This window comes from Thamnophis elegans, chromosome Z, assembly GCF_009769535.1.
Source record: "Thamnophis elegans isolate rThaEle1 chromosome Z, rThaEle1.pri, whole genome shotgun sequence".
NCBI lineage: Eukaryota > Metazoa > Chordata > Lepidosauria > Squamata > Colubridae > Thamnophis > Thamnophis elegans.
Window position 1 is genome coordinate 117,159,453 of NC_045558.1, and position 12,497 is coordinate 117,171,949.

General features: G+C 44.5%; 1 protein-coding gene across 1 annotated transcript in view; it reads right to left on the bottom strand.

The window, feature by feature from the left end:
* Positions 1-12,294, bottom strand: part of FLT3LG (fms related receptor tyrosine kinase 3 ligand) — a 29,513-nt gene extending 17,219 nt beyond the window's left edge. Inside the window, exons 1-2 of the mRNA XM_032237509.1 lie at positions 12,086-12,294; positions 2,314-2,401 (exon numbers count right to left, since the gene is read on the bottom strand). Coding sequence (XP_032093400.1) covers positions 2,314-2,349 — 36 coding nt within the window. The 5' untranslated portion in view covers positions 2,350-2,401; positions 12,086-12,294. The remainder of the gene's footprint in view (positions 1-2,313; positions 2,402-12,085) is intronic.
* Positions 12,295-12,497: the final 203 nt, after the last annotated feature.

Below are 12,497 nucleotides of genomic sequence, written 5' to 3' on the forward strand. Positions count from 1 at the left end.
ACCTTATGATTAAATTTAACATGTAAATCCAGCAAATACCCATGAAATTACAGATTATGTTAAGTGATAATGTGGTTTCCTTGGCTTGGACTTTGCATAGTGGTTTCCTTAACAATATAAGTGAACTATGTCTTAGCATGATGCAGGAACCAAATCAAGAGAAGCTACTTAAAACAAACCCTCTTAAAACCTCTGAAAAAATCTGAAAAAAAAAGATGTTCTTTGAGAGTTAAACTAGATGAGTTTAACCCTCAATTAGTTTAAATTAGATTATTTATTTATTCAGTGGCTTTATTAGATTACTTTATTTTATATTAGAATGCCCTGTTCACAGTTAATAAGAAGAATGAAGAATGCGTGGGAGGTGGATTAGTTGGTTAATATTAACTTGACTCAATATTTAATCCAGTTTTTTGTTCTGCTGAAGTCTGCAAGCAAATCAAACCATTGCCTGTCTCAGCAGAAACTACTTAGATGGGCTCCGTTGGATAAAAATCTTCTTTATGACTAGGAAGTAACACTCTAAACCAGTGTTTCTCAACCTTGGCAACTTGAAGATGTCCGAACTTCAACTCCCAGAATTCTCCAGCCAGCGAATGCTGGCTGGGGAATTCTGGGAGTTGAAGTCCGGACATCTTCAAGTTACTAAGGTTGAGAAACACTGCTCTAAACAGTTGTCCAAATGTGGTAGAGCTCTTTCTTATACACATATTTTTTTCATGGTTTATTAGGCGCTTGCTTAGTCCAGTACTTTTCAAACTTTGCACTATGTGACTTTCACTTGTTGACAGAACCAAATTTCTGTCCTGAGAATCTCTTGTTCTTGGTTTAACTTGCAGAAGTAAAATATAAAATTAAAAAATACAGAAAAAAAAGTGTTAACAACAACAATGATGAAACATCTGAGAAAATAAACATTTTTAGGGGCATCTGTGTCCAAGATGCTTTTAAAAAAGGAAAGCCAGATATAATTCTTGCAAAAGATAGAATATGAGAATCAAGCATGAGAATTCTATAGCCTCGAAACGATACAGAAGAATCAAGAGTATCTGTAGGGCAAGGGTGTCAAACTAGTCTCATTGAGGGTTGCATCAGAGTTGTGTTTGACCTTGGTGGCCAGGGCAGATGTGGCCAGCTCAATGTCAATCTTGTCAGGGGCACCTCTGCTGGCTTGAGGGGTTTGCCAGAGAAAATGGGCTCCCAAGCTCCATTTTCATCTGCGACTGCCTGCTGCAACCCTCTGCCACTGGCAGAGGCACTGTGGACCTGTCCTTCAAGCTTTCCAGGGTGGCCCCATGGGCCACATCTAAGCACCCCACGGGCCAGATCTGGCTCCCGGGCCTTGAGTTTGATACCCCTGCTGTAGGGTGAGATGAGATTAAAAAATCAAGATGGCGGCGTTAATATGATTGAGAACCAAACAGTTTTAGGCGCCTCTAAGATGTTAACCTCCAGACAAAGATTTCTTTGTTTCTTAAGATTAAACATCCCCGATTCTTTTCATCACTCCTCATACAATTTAGCTTCCAGCGTTCTGACAATCATAACTTCCCTCTTCTTTCTGAATCTTTTTTAAAGTGCAAGAATAGTTTGCAATACAGAAGTTTTTTGGAAGCTGGGACTCTGCAAATGTGTCAGGAATACAGCTCCCCAAATTTCAGAAAATGAATATATAATCAAAATCTGAATTTTTTTCTTTTAGGGCTAATGGATAAAAAACTTGGAGGGAAAAATTGGAACGTTGCTAGTATATGTGCTGATTATAGCAAAAATCTTATACGCACAAAAATGGAAAGGTATGTCAATTCCATGGACTGAAAAAAATGATGGAATTGGTAGAGATGGCAAAATTAATTGTCTTAATTAAGGATAAGAACGTATGTAATTTTTTTTCCATTTGGAAACCGTCCTGGACTTCCTGCTCAAAAGAGGGTAAAGAATGGAATTCTAACTTTGCATTTTTATAATTGAATATGTTTTTTGTTATAGAAATGGCTAATTTAATCCTATATTAAAAATTGAGATTATAATTTTTAATATAGAATTTGCTGCACCAAAAAAGTTGGAAGACACTGCTTTTTTTCTTTCTTCCCCACCTTTTTTTCATTGTCCCTTTACTGATTTTCCCCACTGCCTATTTTCATTTGTATTTTATATTAAGAAAAAATTAATATAAAAATATTTAAAAAAAAGAATACAACTCCCTGAATTCCACTGGCTGCGCTGTCCAGAAATTCTGAGACCTGTAGTTTACCACCTTTGAAGGGCAAGCAACAGCAGACAGCTGTCATCAACTTATCTCATTTGACTTACCACAGAAGAATCTGGAGTTCCATGATACCGAATCATCTCCACGTAATTTGGTGGGTGGCCAGCATGCTGAAAAAGGGGGGAAGGGGTGCTGGAATAAAAGAAAGGATTTTGAGAAGTTTAAGCAGCAAAAGACACCATACAGTTAAATATATTCAGTACAAGTAGTCCTCAACTAACAACAGTTCATTTAGTGATGGTTTGAAGTTACAACAGTACTGAAAAAAAGTGACTCATGACTATTTTTCACACTTACAACCATTACAGCATCCTCATGGTCACATCATCAAAATTCAGATTCTGGGCAAATGATTCATATTTATGATGATTGCAGTGTCCCAAGGGTCATGTATTATTATTATTATTGTTGTTGTTGTTGTTGTACAATTGTATCACAGCGGCCAGATTTTGGAATCATTATTTTGGAAAATAATTTTGGAATTATTATCATTATCATTATCATTATCATTATCATTATCATTATCATTATCATTATCATTATCATTATCATTATCATTATCATTATTATTATTATTATTATTGTATCACAGCGGCCAGTTGTTTCGCCAGATTTGGCATTGGTTACTAGTCGGGCCCACCCAGGGGCCTAGGACGTCGTAACGTATTTTCGTAATATGCGTGCAGATCCAAGCAGTGCGGCTTTTTGCATTTGACTGATGGTGATTTTGTCAATTTTTAACTGTTTTAAATGTAATTCCAGTGCTTTTGGTATAGCACCCAGTGTGCCAATTACCATTGGAATTATCACTGCTGGTTTGTGCCATAGTCATTGAATTTCGATTTTTAAGTCCTGGTATCTTGCGATTTTTTTCATGTTCCTTCTTGGCGACCCTGCTATCACCTGGTATTGCGATGTCTATGATAGTGACCTTATTTTTCTCAACCAGTGTGATGTCTGGTGTATTATGCGCCAGTATTTTGTCTGTTTGTATGCGAAAATCCCACAAGATCTTGACCATCTGATTTTCGGTTACTTTTTCAGGCTGATGTTCCCACCAGTTTGTTGCTGTTTTAATATTAAAATTTTTGCACAAATTCCAATGGATCATTTGGGCTACTGAATTGTGCCACAATTTATAATCAGTCTGCGCGATTTTTTTACAGCAGCTGAGTATTATTGTTGTTGTTGTTGTTGTTGTTGTTGTTGTTATTATTATTATTATTATTATTATTATTATACTACAATTGTATCACAGTGGCCAGTTGTTTCATCGGATTTGGCATTGGTTACTAGTCGGGCCCCACCCAGGGGCCTAGGACGTTGTAACGTATTTTCGTAATATACGTGCAGATCCAAGCAGTGCGGCTTTTTGCATTTGACTGATGGTGATTTTGTCAATTTTTAACTGTTTTAAATGTAATTCCAGTGCTTTTGGAATAGCACCTAGTGTGCCAATTACCACTGGAATTACCACTGCTGATTTGTGCCATAGTCGTTGAATTTCAATTTTTAAGTCCTGGTATTTTGCGATTTTTTCATGTTCCTTCTCAGCGACCCTGCTATCACCTGGTATTGCGATGTTGTTGTTGTTGTTGTTGTTGTTATTTATTTATTTATTTATTTATTTATTTATTTATTTATTTATTTGTCTTGTATGCCGCCCACTCCCGGAGGACTCCGGGCGGCTCACAAAAGACAAGGGAAAGGGGGGAACGAGACAAAGACAACATATTAAAAACAAAACCAACATTCACAATTTCCGCGGAGGTAGATGCTTCACAGCTCCCCCCAGCCTGCTGGAACAGCCAGGACTTGGTGGCTTTGCGGAAGGCCCGGAGGGTAGTAAGGGTCTGGATCTCAACAGGGAGCTCGTTCCAGAGGGCCGGAGCTGCAACAGAGAAGGCCCTCCCCCGGGGAATCGCCAGCCGACATTGGCTGGCAGATGGAATCCGGAGAAGACCCAACCTGTGCGATCTAATTGGTCTGAGAGAGGTAATCGGCAGGAGGCGGTCTCCCAGGTCCGATGCCATGTAGGGCTTTATAGGTAGCGACCAGCACCTTGAAGCGGATTCGGAGATTAATAGGTAGCCAGTGCAGCTCGCGGAGGATAGGTGTAATGTGGGTGTACCTTGGTGCACCCACAATCGCTCGCGCGGCTGCATTCTGGACTAATTGGAGTCTTCGAACACTCTTCAAGGGCAGCCCCATGTAGAGCGCATTACAATAATCGAGTCTTGAGGTCACAAGGGCATGAGTGACTGTCTGAAGGGCCTCCCGATCCAGATAGGGTCGCAATTGGTGCACCAGGCGGACCTGGGCAAAGGTCCCCCTGGTCACAGCCGACAGATGGTGTTCTAGAGTCAGCTGTGGGTCCAGGAGGACTCCCAAATTGCGAACCCTCTCTGAGGGGCGTATAATTTCGCCCCCCAGCCTGAGAGATGGAATAGTTGGACAATCTTTGGGAGGGAACATCAGAAGCCACTCGGTCTTGTCTGGATTGAGTGCCAACTTGTTTGCTCCCATCCAGACTCTAACAGCCTCCAGGCACTGGCACATCACTTCTACTGCTTCGCTGAGTTGGCACGGGGGAGACAGATACAGCTGCATATCGTCTGCATATTGATGATACTTAATCCTGTGCCAGCGTATGATCTCACCCAGCGGCTTCATGTAGATGTTAAATAGGAGGGGGGACAGGACCAAACCCTGCGGCACCCATACTTGAGGGGCCTTGGGGTCGATCTCTGCCCTCCGACCAACACCGACTGCGACCTGTCCGAGAGGTAGGAGGAGAACCACTGCAAAATGGTGCCTCCCACCCCCACCTCTCACAACCGTCGCAGAAGGATACCATGGTTGATGGGTATCGAAGGCTGCTGAGAGGTCAAGAAGCACAAGGATAGAGGGGTGACCCCTATCCCTGGCCCGCCAGAGATCATCGATCAGTGCGACCAAAGCAGTGTCTGTGCTGTAACCAGGCCTGAAACCCGACTGAAAAGAGTCTAGATAATCGGCTTCATCCAAGGACCGTCGGAGTTGCGAGACCACCACTTTCTCAACAAACTTCCCTACAAAGGGAAGGTTGGAGACTGGACGATAGTTGCTCAAAATGGCTGGGTCCAGAGATGATTTCTTCAGGCGGGGTCTCACCACCGCATCCTTTAGGAGGGGTGGGAAGATTCCCTCCTGGAGAGAGGTGTTCACAATCGCCTGGATCCAGCCGCGTGTCACCTCCCTGCTGGTCGAGACCAGCCAGGAGGGACACGGGTCCAGTATACAAGTGGAGGCACTCACCGCTCCCATGGCCTTGTCCACTTCATCAGGAGAAGCCCGTTGAAACTCAATCCATAAAGCATGCTCAAGACCCTCCCCCGGTACCTCGGCTGGTATCATGCAATTTGAGTCCAGCTCTGTCCGAATCCAAGCGACTTTATCCGTCAAATACTGAACAAATTCCTCAGCTCTACCCTGTAGAGGGTCACCCGCATCCCTCCCTTTCAAGAGGGAGCGGGTTATTCTAAACAAGGCGGCTGGGCACGATTCGGCGGATGCAATAAGGGCGGCAAAATGAGAACATTTTGCCTCCCGTATTGTCACAAGATAGGCTCTAATAAAGGCTCTCATCAGTGCTCGGTCTGACTCAGATTTACTGGCCCTCCAGCGGCGCTCTAGGCATCTCTTTTGGTGCTTCATCTCCCGGAGTTCCTCGGTGAACCAAGGAGCCCTCCTGGATCCGCCGCCTCAGAGAGGTCGCAAAGGCGCAATCCGGTTTAGAGCCCTCGCCGCCGCTGTATTCCAAGCAGCGACTAAGGACTCCACCGGATTGTGGACAATAGTGTCAGGTATTTCTCCAAGCGCCGTCTGAAACCCCATTGAGTCCATCAGGTGCCTGGGGCGGAACCACCTAATCGGCTCCTCCTCCCTACAGTGGGGGATTGGCTTCCAAAAGTCAAGCCTCAGCAGGAAGTGATCAGACCATGACAAGGGCAAGGTTTTAATGCCCTTCAACTCTAGATCACATCTCCACTGCTCCGACAGAAATACAAGGTCAAGTGTGTGACCCGCTGAATGAGTCGAATCTCGAATTACTTGGGTCAAGTCCATGGCTGTCATGGAAGCCATGAACTCCTGCGCCCCATCAGAGCGTTCACCAAGTGTAGGCAGGTTGAAATCCCCCAGAACCATAAGCCTGGGGAACTCCACCGCCAACTCGGCTACTGACTCAAGGAGCGAGGGGATGGCTGTTGCAATGCTGTTGGGAGGTAGGTACGTTAGCAACAGACCCACTTGACCACCAAGGTCCAGCTTCATCAACAGGGACTCACACCCGACAAACTCTGGAGCAGGGATCCTACGAGGAACTAAAGACCCTCGGACGATGGGGTCGCGGCTTCTGAAGCACCTGAAAACCTTCTGGGCACATTTCAGTGAGGGGGACTCCTCCCTCTGGGCCCAGCCAGGTCTCAGTAATACATGCCAGGTCTGCCCCCTCGTCTAAAATTAGGTCCCGGACAAGGGGAGCTTTGTGAACCACAGACCTGGCATTTAGCAACAACAGCCTGAGACCAGGGCCCTGACAATTCTCGCCACCTGGCCCTGGAGTGGAACTAACAGGGCCGGAAGGAGGGATCTCTGTGATGTAGCGAACCCTCCTTCCCCGGTAATGGCCAGCCCTGAAGTTCCCGTCATACTTGCCCCTCCCCATAGTGACCGTAATGCTCTGGCCCTCCCCCGCTACCGTAGACCCCACAACCCCTCCCACAGCTCCCACACCATCCAGCAGGCAATCCTTAACACTCATTCTGGGACGGGAAGTAAGTCTGGGCCCCTACCACTTCTGCAGTGGCACTCAGTGGAGGAGACACCAGGCAATACTCTCAACCCTCTCATACACACGCAGCCACTCACCCATGCAGTCCCCACGAAATAAGTTAAACACAGAAAATACAACAGTATGAATTTAAAACAAGTGGGTGCAAACATCAACCAAGCATACCATTCACACTACATTCCTAAAAAATTCGCGGAGCACTGCGCTAGTGCAATGTAACACAATGGTGTGCAGATGGAGGGTGAGCTGCTCTGCTCTTCTCCCCTCCTCTGAGTCCTAGAAGAGCTTCCCAGGCCACAGGTCCAAGTCAGTAGCATATGAAGTGGCTGTAAGTGGAGAGGGCATGGGATAAGGGTCCGGTATTGGTACACAGCAGCTTTCCAGTCCTAAGTCCTCCGGATCCAATAAGCAATTTATGGCCCCCATGTCGGGGGGTAGTTCTTCTCCTTCCCCTGAGATTGAGGAGGGTCCAGAATCCGGGGGGGGGGGGGGAGAGTCTGTGGGGCCAACGTCTGGGACTGGCCCGAGCTGCTCCAGAAGACGGGATAAAGGGCGCCAATTCCTACAGAGCCAAGTCCTGACCCCTACGGCTGCCATCATCTACCACTCCTAGCCCTATTCCAACCTTATCCTACTACTAAACCTAATCCTAACCTAAAGCTAATCCTAATTCTAAGCCTAAACCAAAAACTAACACCAACCCAAACTAAGCACACCCATTCTAACCCTACACCAGCCTAATCCTAATAACCCCAACGTAGCCTAGCCCTAGCCCCCACACTAACTCTACCCCCAACCCTAGCCACGACCCCAACCCCGGTCTCCACTAGCCCTGCCCCAAGGCCGAGAGCACCCACAGATGGTACAGTCTCCAGTACTTATACCTAAATCTATATCTAATCTATGCCTAAACTATATCCTAAATCTATATCTAATCTATGCCTAAAGTATCTATAACTATAAACCTAAACCTAACTAAATCTACCTAATTAACTGGAGCTATGGCAGGCAGCAAACAGTCAGAGGGAGGGCAGATAGAATGACCAGAGCAGATGGTCCCAGCCGAGGCGAAGGAGAGTCAATGCTGGGTAGGGAGATGGTAAGGCTCGCCGATAATGGAGAGGGACAGGAGTGGTATCCGAAAGGCTGCATGGAAAAAAAGGAAGGGGAGGCATCCAGGCCTCTCACCGACTCAGCAATGGACAATGTGATCCCCTTTTGCAATTTTCTGACAATGGGGAAGCCAGATTCACTTAACAATCGGGTTGCTAATTTAATAAGCACAATGATTTACTTAAAACTGAGGCAAGAAAGATTGCAAACTGTGGCAAAACTCATTTAACCAAAGTCTTTCTTAGCAACAGAAATTTTGGGCCTCTTTAGTTGAGGACTAACCTCTATGCAACTTCCTTTCCACAAGTTAGTTTCAAAAACTGTTGCATGGGCCAAATAAGAAACGTGTAATTTACTCTACCACCTACTGTAGAAGATCAGTTTACAGGTTAGGCTAACCAGCAATATTTTAATTAACAAGTAACTGAAGAGCATAAACCAAATCTGAACTGGAGTCTATCTGGACAGTTCCATATTCTTTTTCTTAGCAACAATACAAGTAGTTCTCGACTTATAACCATTTGTTTAGTGACTGTTCGAAGTTACAACAGCAGTGAAAAAAGTGACATGAGCTTTTTTCACATTTATGACTGCTGCAGTGCCCAGTGATCAAAATCTGGGCACTTGGCAACTGGCATGTATTTATGACATGCAGCTTATATGATCACCATTTATAACCTTCCCTAGGCAGCTTCTGACAACCAAATCAAAGGGGGAAGCCAGATTCACTTAATGATTCATGATTCATATAACAACCACATGATTCATATAACAACTACAGTGATACATTTAGCAACTATGGCAAAAAAGTCATAAAAATGAGGTGCCTCACTTAGCAATGGAAATTATGGGCTCAATTGTGGCCATAAATTGAGGATTAAGGAGGTAATTTTTCCCTTTTCTAAAGTTTTCTCATACAAGTCCTAAGTAGACATTTTAAAGCATTTCATTCCTTCTTTCTCCTTCCCTTAGATAATATCTTTTTAGTCATCATGACTCAACTGATTAATGGTCGGTTTTTTAAATAAATGCATAAAGTATCAAGCAGGTTTAATAGTTGAAATATATTCATTTATTTAAAATGATCATGTAATTGCCCATCTTTCAGACAAGTCTGGGCGGCTCCCAATAGTATCATTTTACAAACTGCAAAACACAAACTCAGTTAAAATGTAAAACATTAAAAAGTAATAAAAAAAAAAATCTGGGGCCAATCCATGTAGATGTATCATTTCTAGTCTCCCAATGTTTTGCGGGAGGGGGGGACTCAGAGGTAGTATTCTACCAGTTTGGACTGGTTCACCGGAACCAGTAGTGGAAATCGTGGGACGCCCCCCCACCCAGTTCTACCGCATCCCATTTGTGCTCTTTTTTGCCAAAAGTGCATGTGCGCTTTCACATTTGTGAACTGGTAGGGATGGTGAGTGTATACCACCCCTGGGGTGGGGAGAATCAGGTTTTTAAGGATCTACAAAAAGTTGAAAGGGTGTGTGGCCTGGCGAATTTCAGAGGCTAAGATGCTCCATCGGGCAGAGGACTCTAGATGGAAAGATCATGCTCTTCAACAGGTTCATATATTCAGTGGCTCTGTTACCTTTCCGTGTCTAACTGAGCACCATTTCAGAGATTCAACATGAAATTTTCTGTCCACAAAACCTGCAAGAAAGCTGGGGAACCAATTTAAAATTTTAAGAGCTCTCGCAAAAATGAATCCCCTCATTAAATAGCAGGAGCAGTTCCAAATTTTCCAAAATCAATCAAACTCAGGACATGTCCAAATGCCCTCTTCACCTTTCCCCCCCCGGGGGGGGGATATTGGACACGTTTATCCAATGCATCCAACCATCATTTTTATTTTCTAAAAAAAAAAGATAATATTAGGCAGGTGTTTTATTTTGAAGTAAGCCACCTTTTCCATTTTTACTGAACACTTTTTTTTTTAAAAAAAGGAGAAAAATAAGTTCATCAGGGAACTCAGATGGTTCCAAGAGAAACTCTGCAGGGACATTGGGGGGAAAAAGAATAAGAGAATAACTTTTTTTTGATGATTCACAACATCTAGGACATTAAATCATCATAAAATTTGGGAATGTATTTATGTTTTCTAAGCAAATAAAAGGCAAACTGAAACTATTTCATGTTCATAAGATTGCAAAAAGAATAGGACAGTGTTTCTCAACTCCCAACTCCAAGAATTGCCCACACTAAATCATATCTTTAACCTAATGGTTTTTATTTTCTTTACTTCCTTGGGCTCCAGGCATATGGAGCATCACATTCTATGGAGCTGGAAGATTCTGAAAAATGTATTTTTAAAAAAATCATATCCTTCAAATTGTCTTCTGATAACATTATGGACATGTTCACCAGTTTTCTAAGCAGGAGTAATGGCTTATAGAAGTAATTTGCCAATTGTCTTCTTCTTCTTTCTACCATCTCTCCCCCCTCCCCCAATCACTGCCCCAGCTTCCAATCTACCCTGTAATCCTGGGATTTTGCTCCTTGTCTTTTCTAGGTCTGGTTCTGCTCATTTTTCAAGACCAACCAAAGTTTGTTGACTTAGCACCAGTAAATGGAGGATTATGTCTCCAACCGCCCCCCCCAATTAAAAGGGATTGCTTTTAAATAGCAAGAAAGAAACTAAAATCCCCCCCCCCAAGCCCTTGCTAAACTAGCTTTGATCCCACACAAACCACCAAAGTAGTTTCCATGTCAAAATAATCTCAATTACAAAGAATGTTTCTGTTTATACACTGGCAGATTATACTGTTTACATGTTATTCAGTCTCAGAACATCCGTTCACACAGTTATCATTCATGATATCAACCGCATTAATCAAATACTTCTGCTGAGAGGTATATACCAAAAGTCATTTAATCACACTTTCGCTGGCAGAGAGGGGAAATTTTTTTCTTTGCTGTTCCTTTTGGCTTAGCTGAGATAGCAGCGCAGTTTTGATGATTGTTTTTTGAAACTTTTATATAAATGGGGGGGGGGGAATAAGGGACATTCTCTCTACTCTTTTCGCTTATACTGGGGCTTGGGGAGTTTAGCAAAACTCTGTTCTTCTTGCCTTGCAAAAATTTAGCCCAAAAAGGAGGTGGGGGAGGAACGGACACGTTAGCATTCTAATCATCTTTCACTCATCATTAGATAGTTTGCTGAGATATATATATACACACACAAGTCATTTTCAGTGTGTTGTAACTTGGAATGATCACTAAATGAGCTATTGTAAGTTGAGGACAACCTGTACTGAGAAAAGTTCTGTTTCATTATGCCAATTTTTTAAAAAACCCAGCAAAGCACCGGAAAGGGAGGGGGGAAGTAGGGCTGCAGGAATTCACTTGACTGGAAAACGGAGCTGTCCGTCGGAAACTCCTCTCCAATATCCATGGCCACATGAGGATGCTCTGTCCAGAACCCCTTAAAAATGATACCAGTCCAAGCACCATGGGAGCCCAGCAAGTTCACCAGGGAACGGATTCTCAGAAATCATGATTATCAGTCCCAGACCATCAGCCCCTCGTTCCCCCGTTGAAGCCTATCCAGCAGGTGGTTCTCCTGAAGAAAACCCCAAATTCCTGAGCTGGGGTTGGGAGAGAATTAAACCAAGCGCAGAGAAGGTGCCCCGCGCAAACAAGCCCTCAACTCACCGAGCTTATAGGAAAAGAGTCCCCGAAGCCTCCCCGCCCGTTATCCTTGTTAGGACTCAGCCCTTGACATTCCCTGGAAGGCTCCCCGCTCCACCGCCCCAAAAATTAAAGTGGCGACATCCCGTTTTTCCCCTCCTCGAGACACCTCACTCGAAGGAACGAGGCGGCAGGATTGAACCTTCTGGCCAGCAAGAAAGAACCTTTTGGCTTACCTGCAGAGATGCGACGCTTGCAGGTAGAGGAAGCGCGCCGCGTCCCAGGAGAGCAATAGTTGTTGTGGGGTCTGGGATGAGGGGGACGTCGTTCAGCGCCGACCCACTCTTCCTCGCCAGCGGAGGTGCTGCAGGAGAGTTGCCAGCTGTGCTGACACGTGCGTTATAAGGGGAACGAATATAACAAAAAGGCCCAGGAGTTCGCTTGCATTGGCAGCGAAAGCGAAAGTTGTTCCTAGTGGGAGGAGCTCGCAGCCCGGGGGCTGCTGATATCTTGCGCAGAAGGGGTGGGGGAGATGGGGGAACCCGATCTAGGAATGAGTTGTTAGCCTGACAAAATGCAACACCTTCCTTCGTCCTCCTCGGTCACTAACAGCTGGTGGGCTCAGGAATCGGAGGGAAAAGCCAGTCC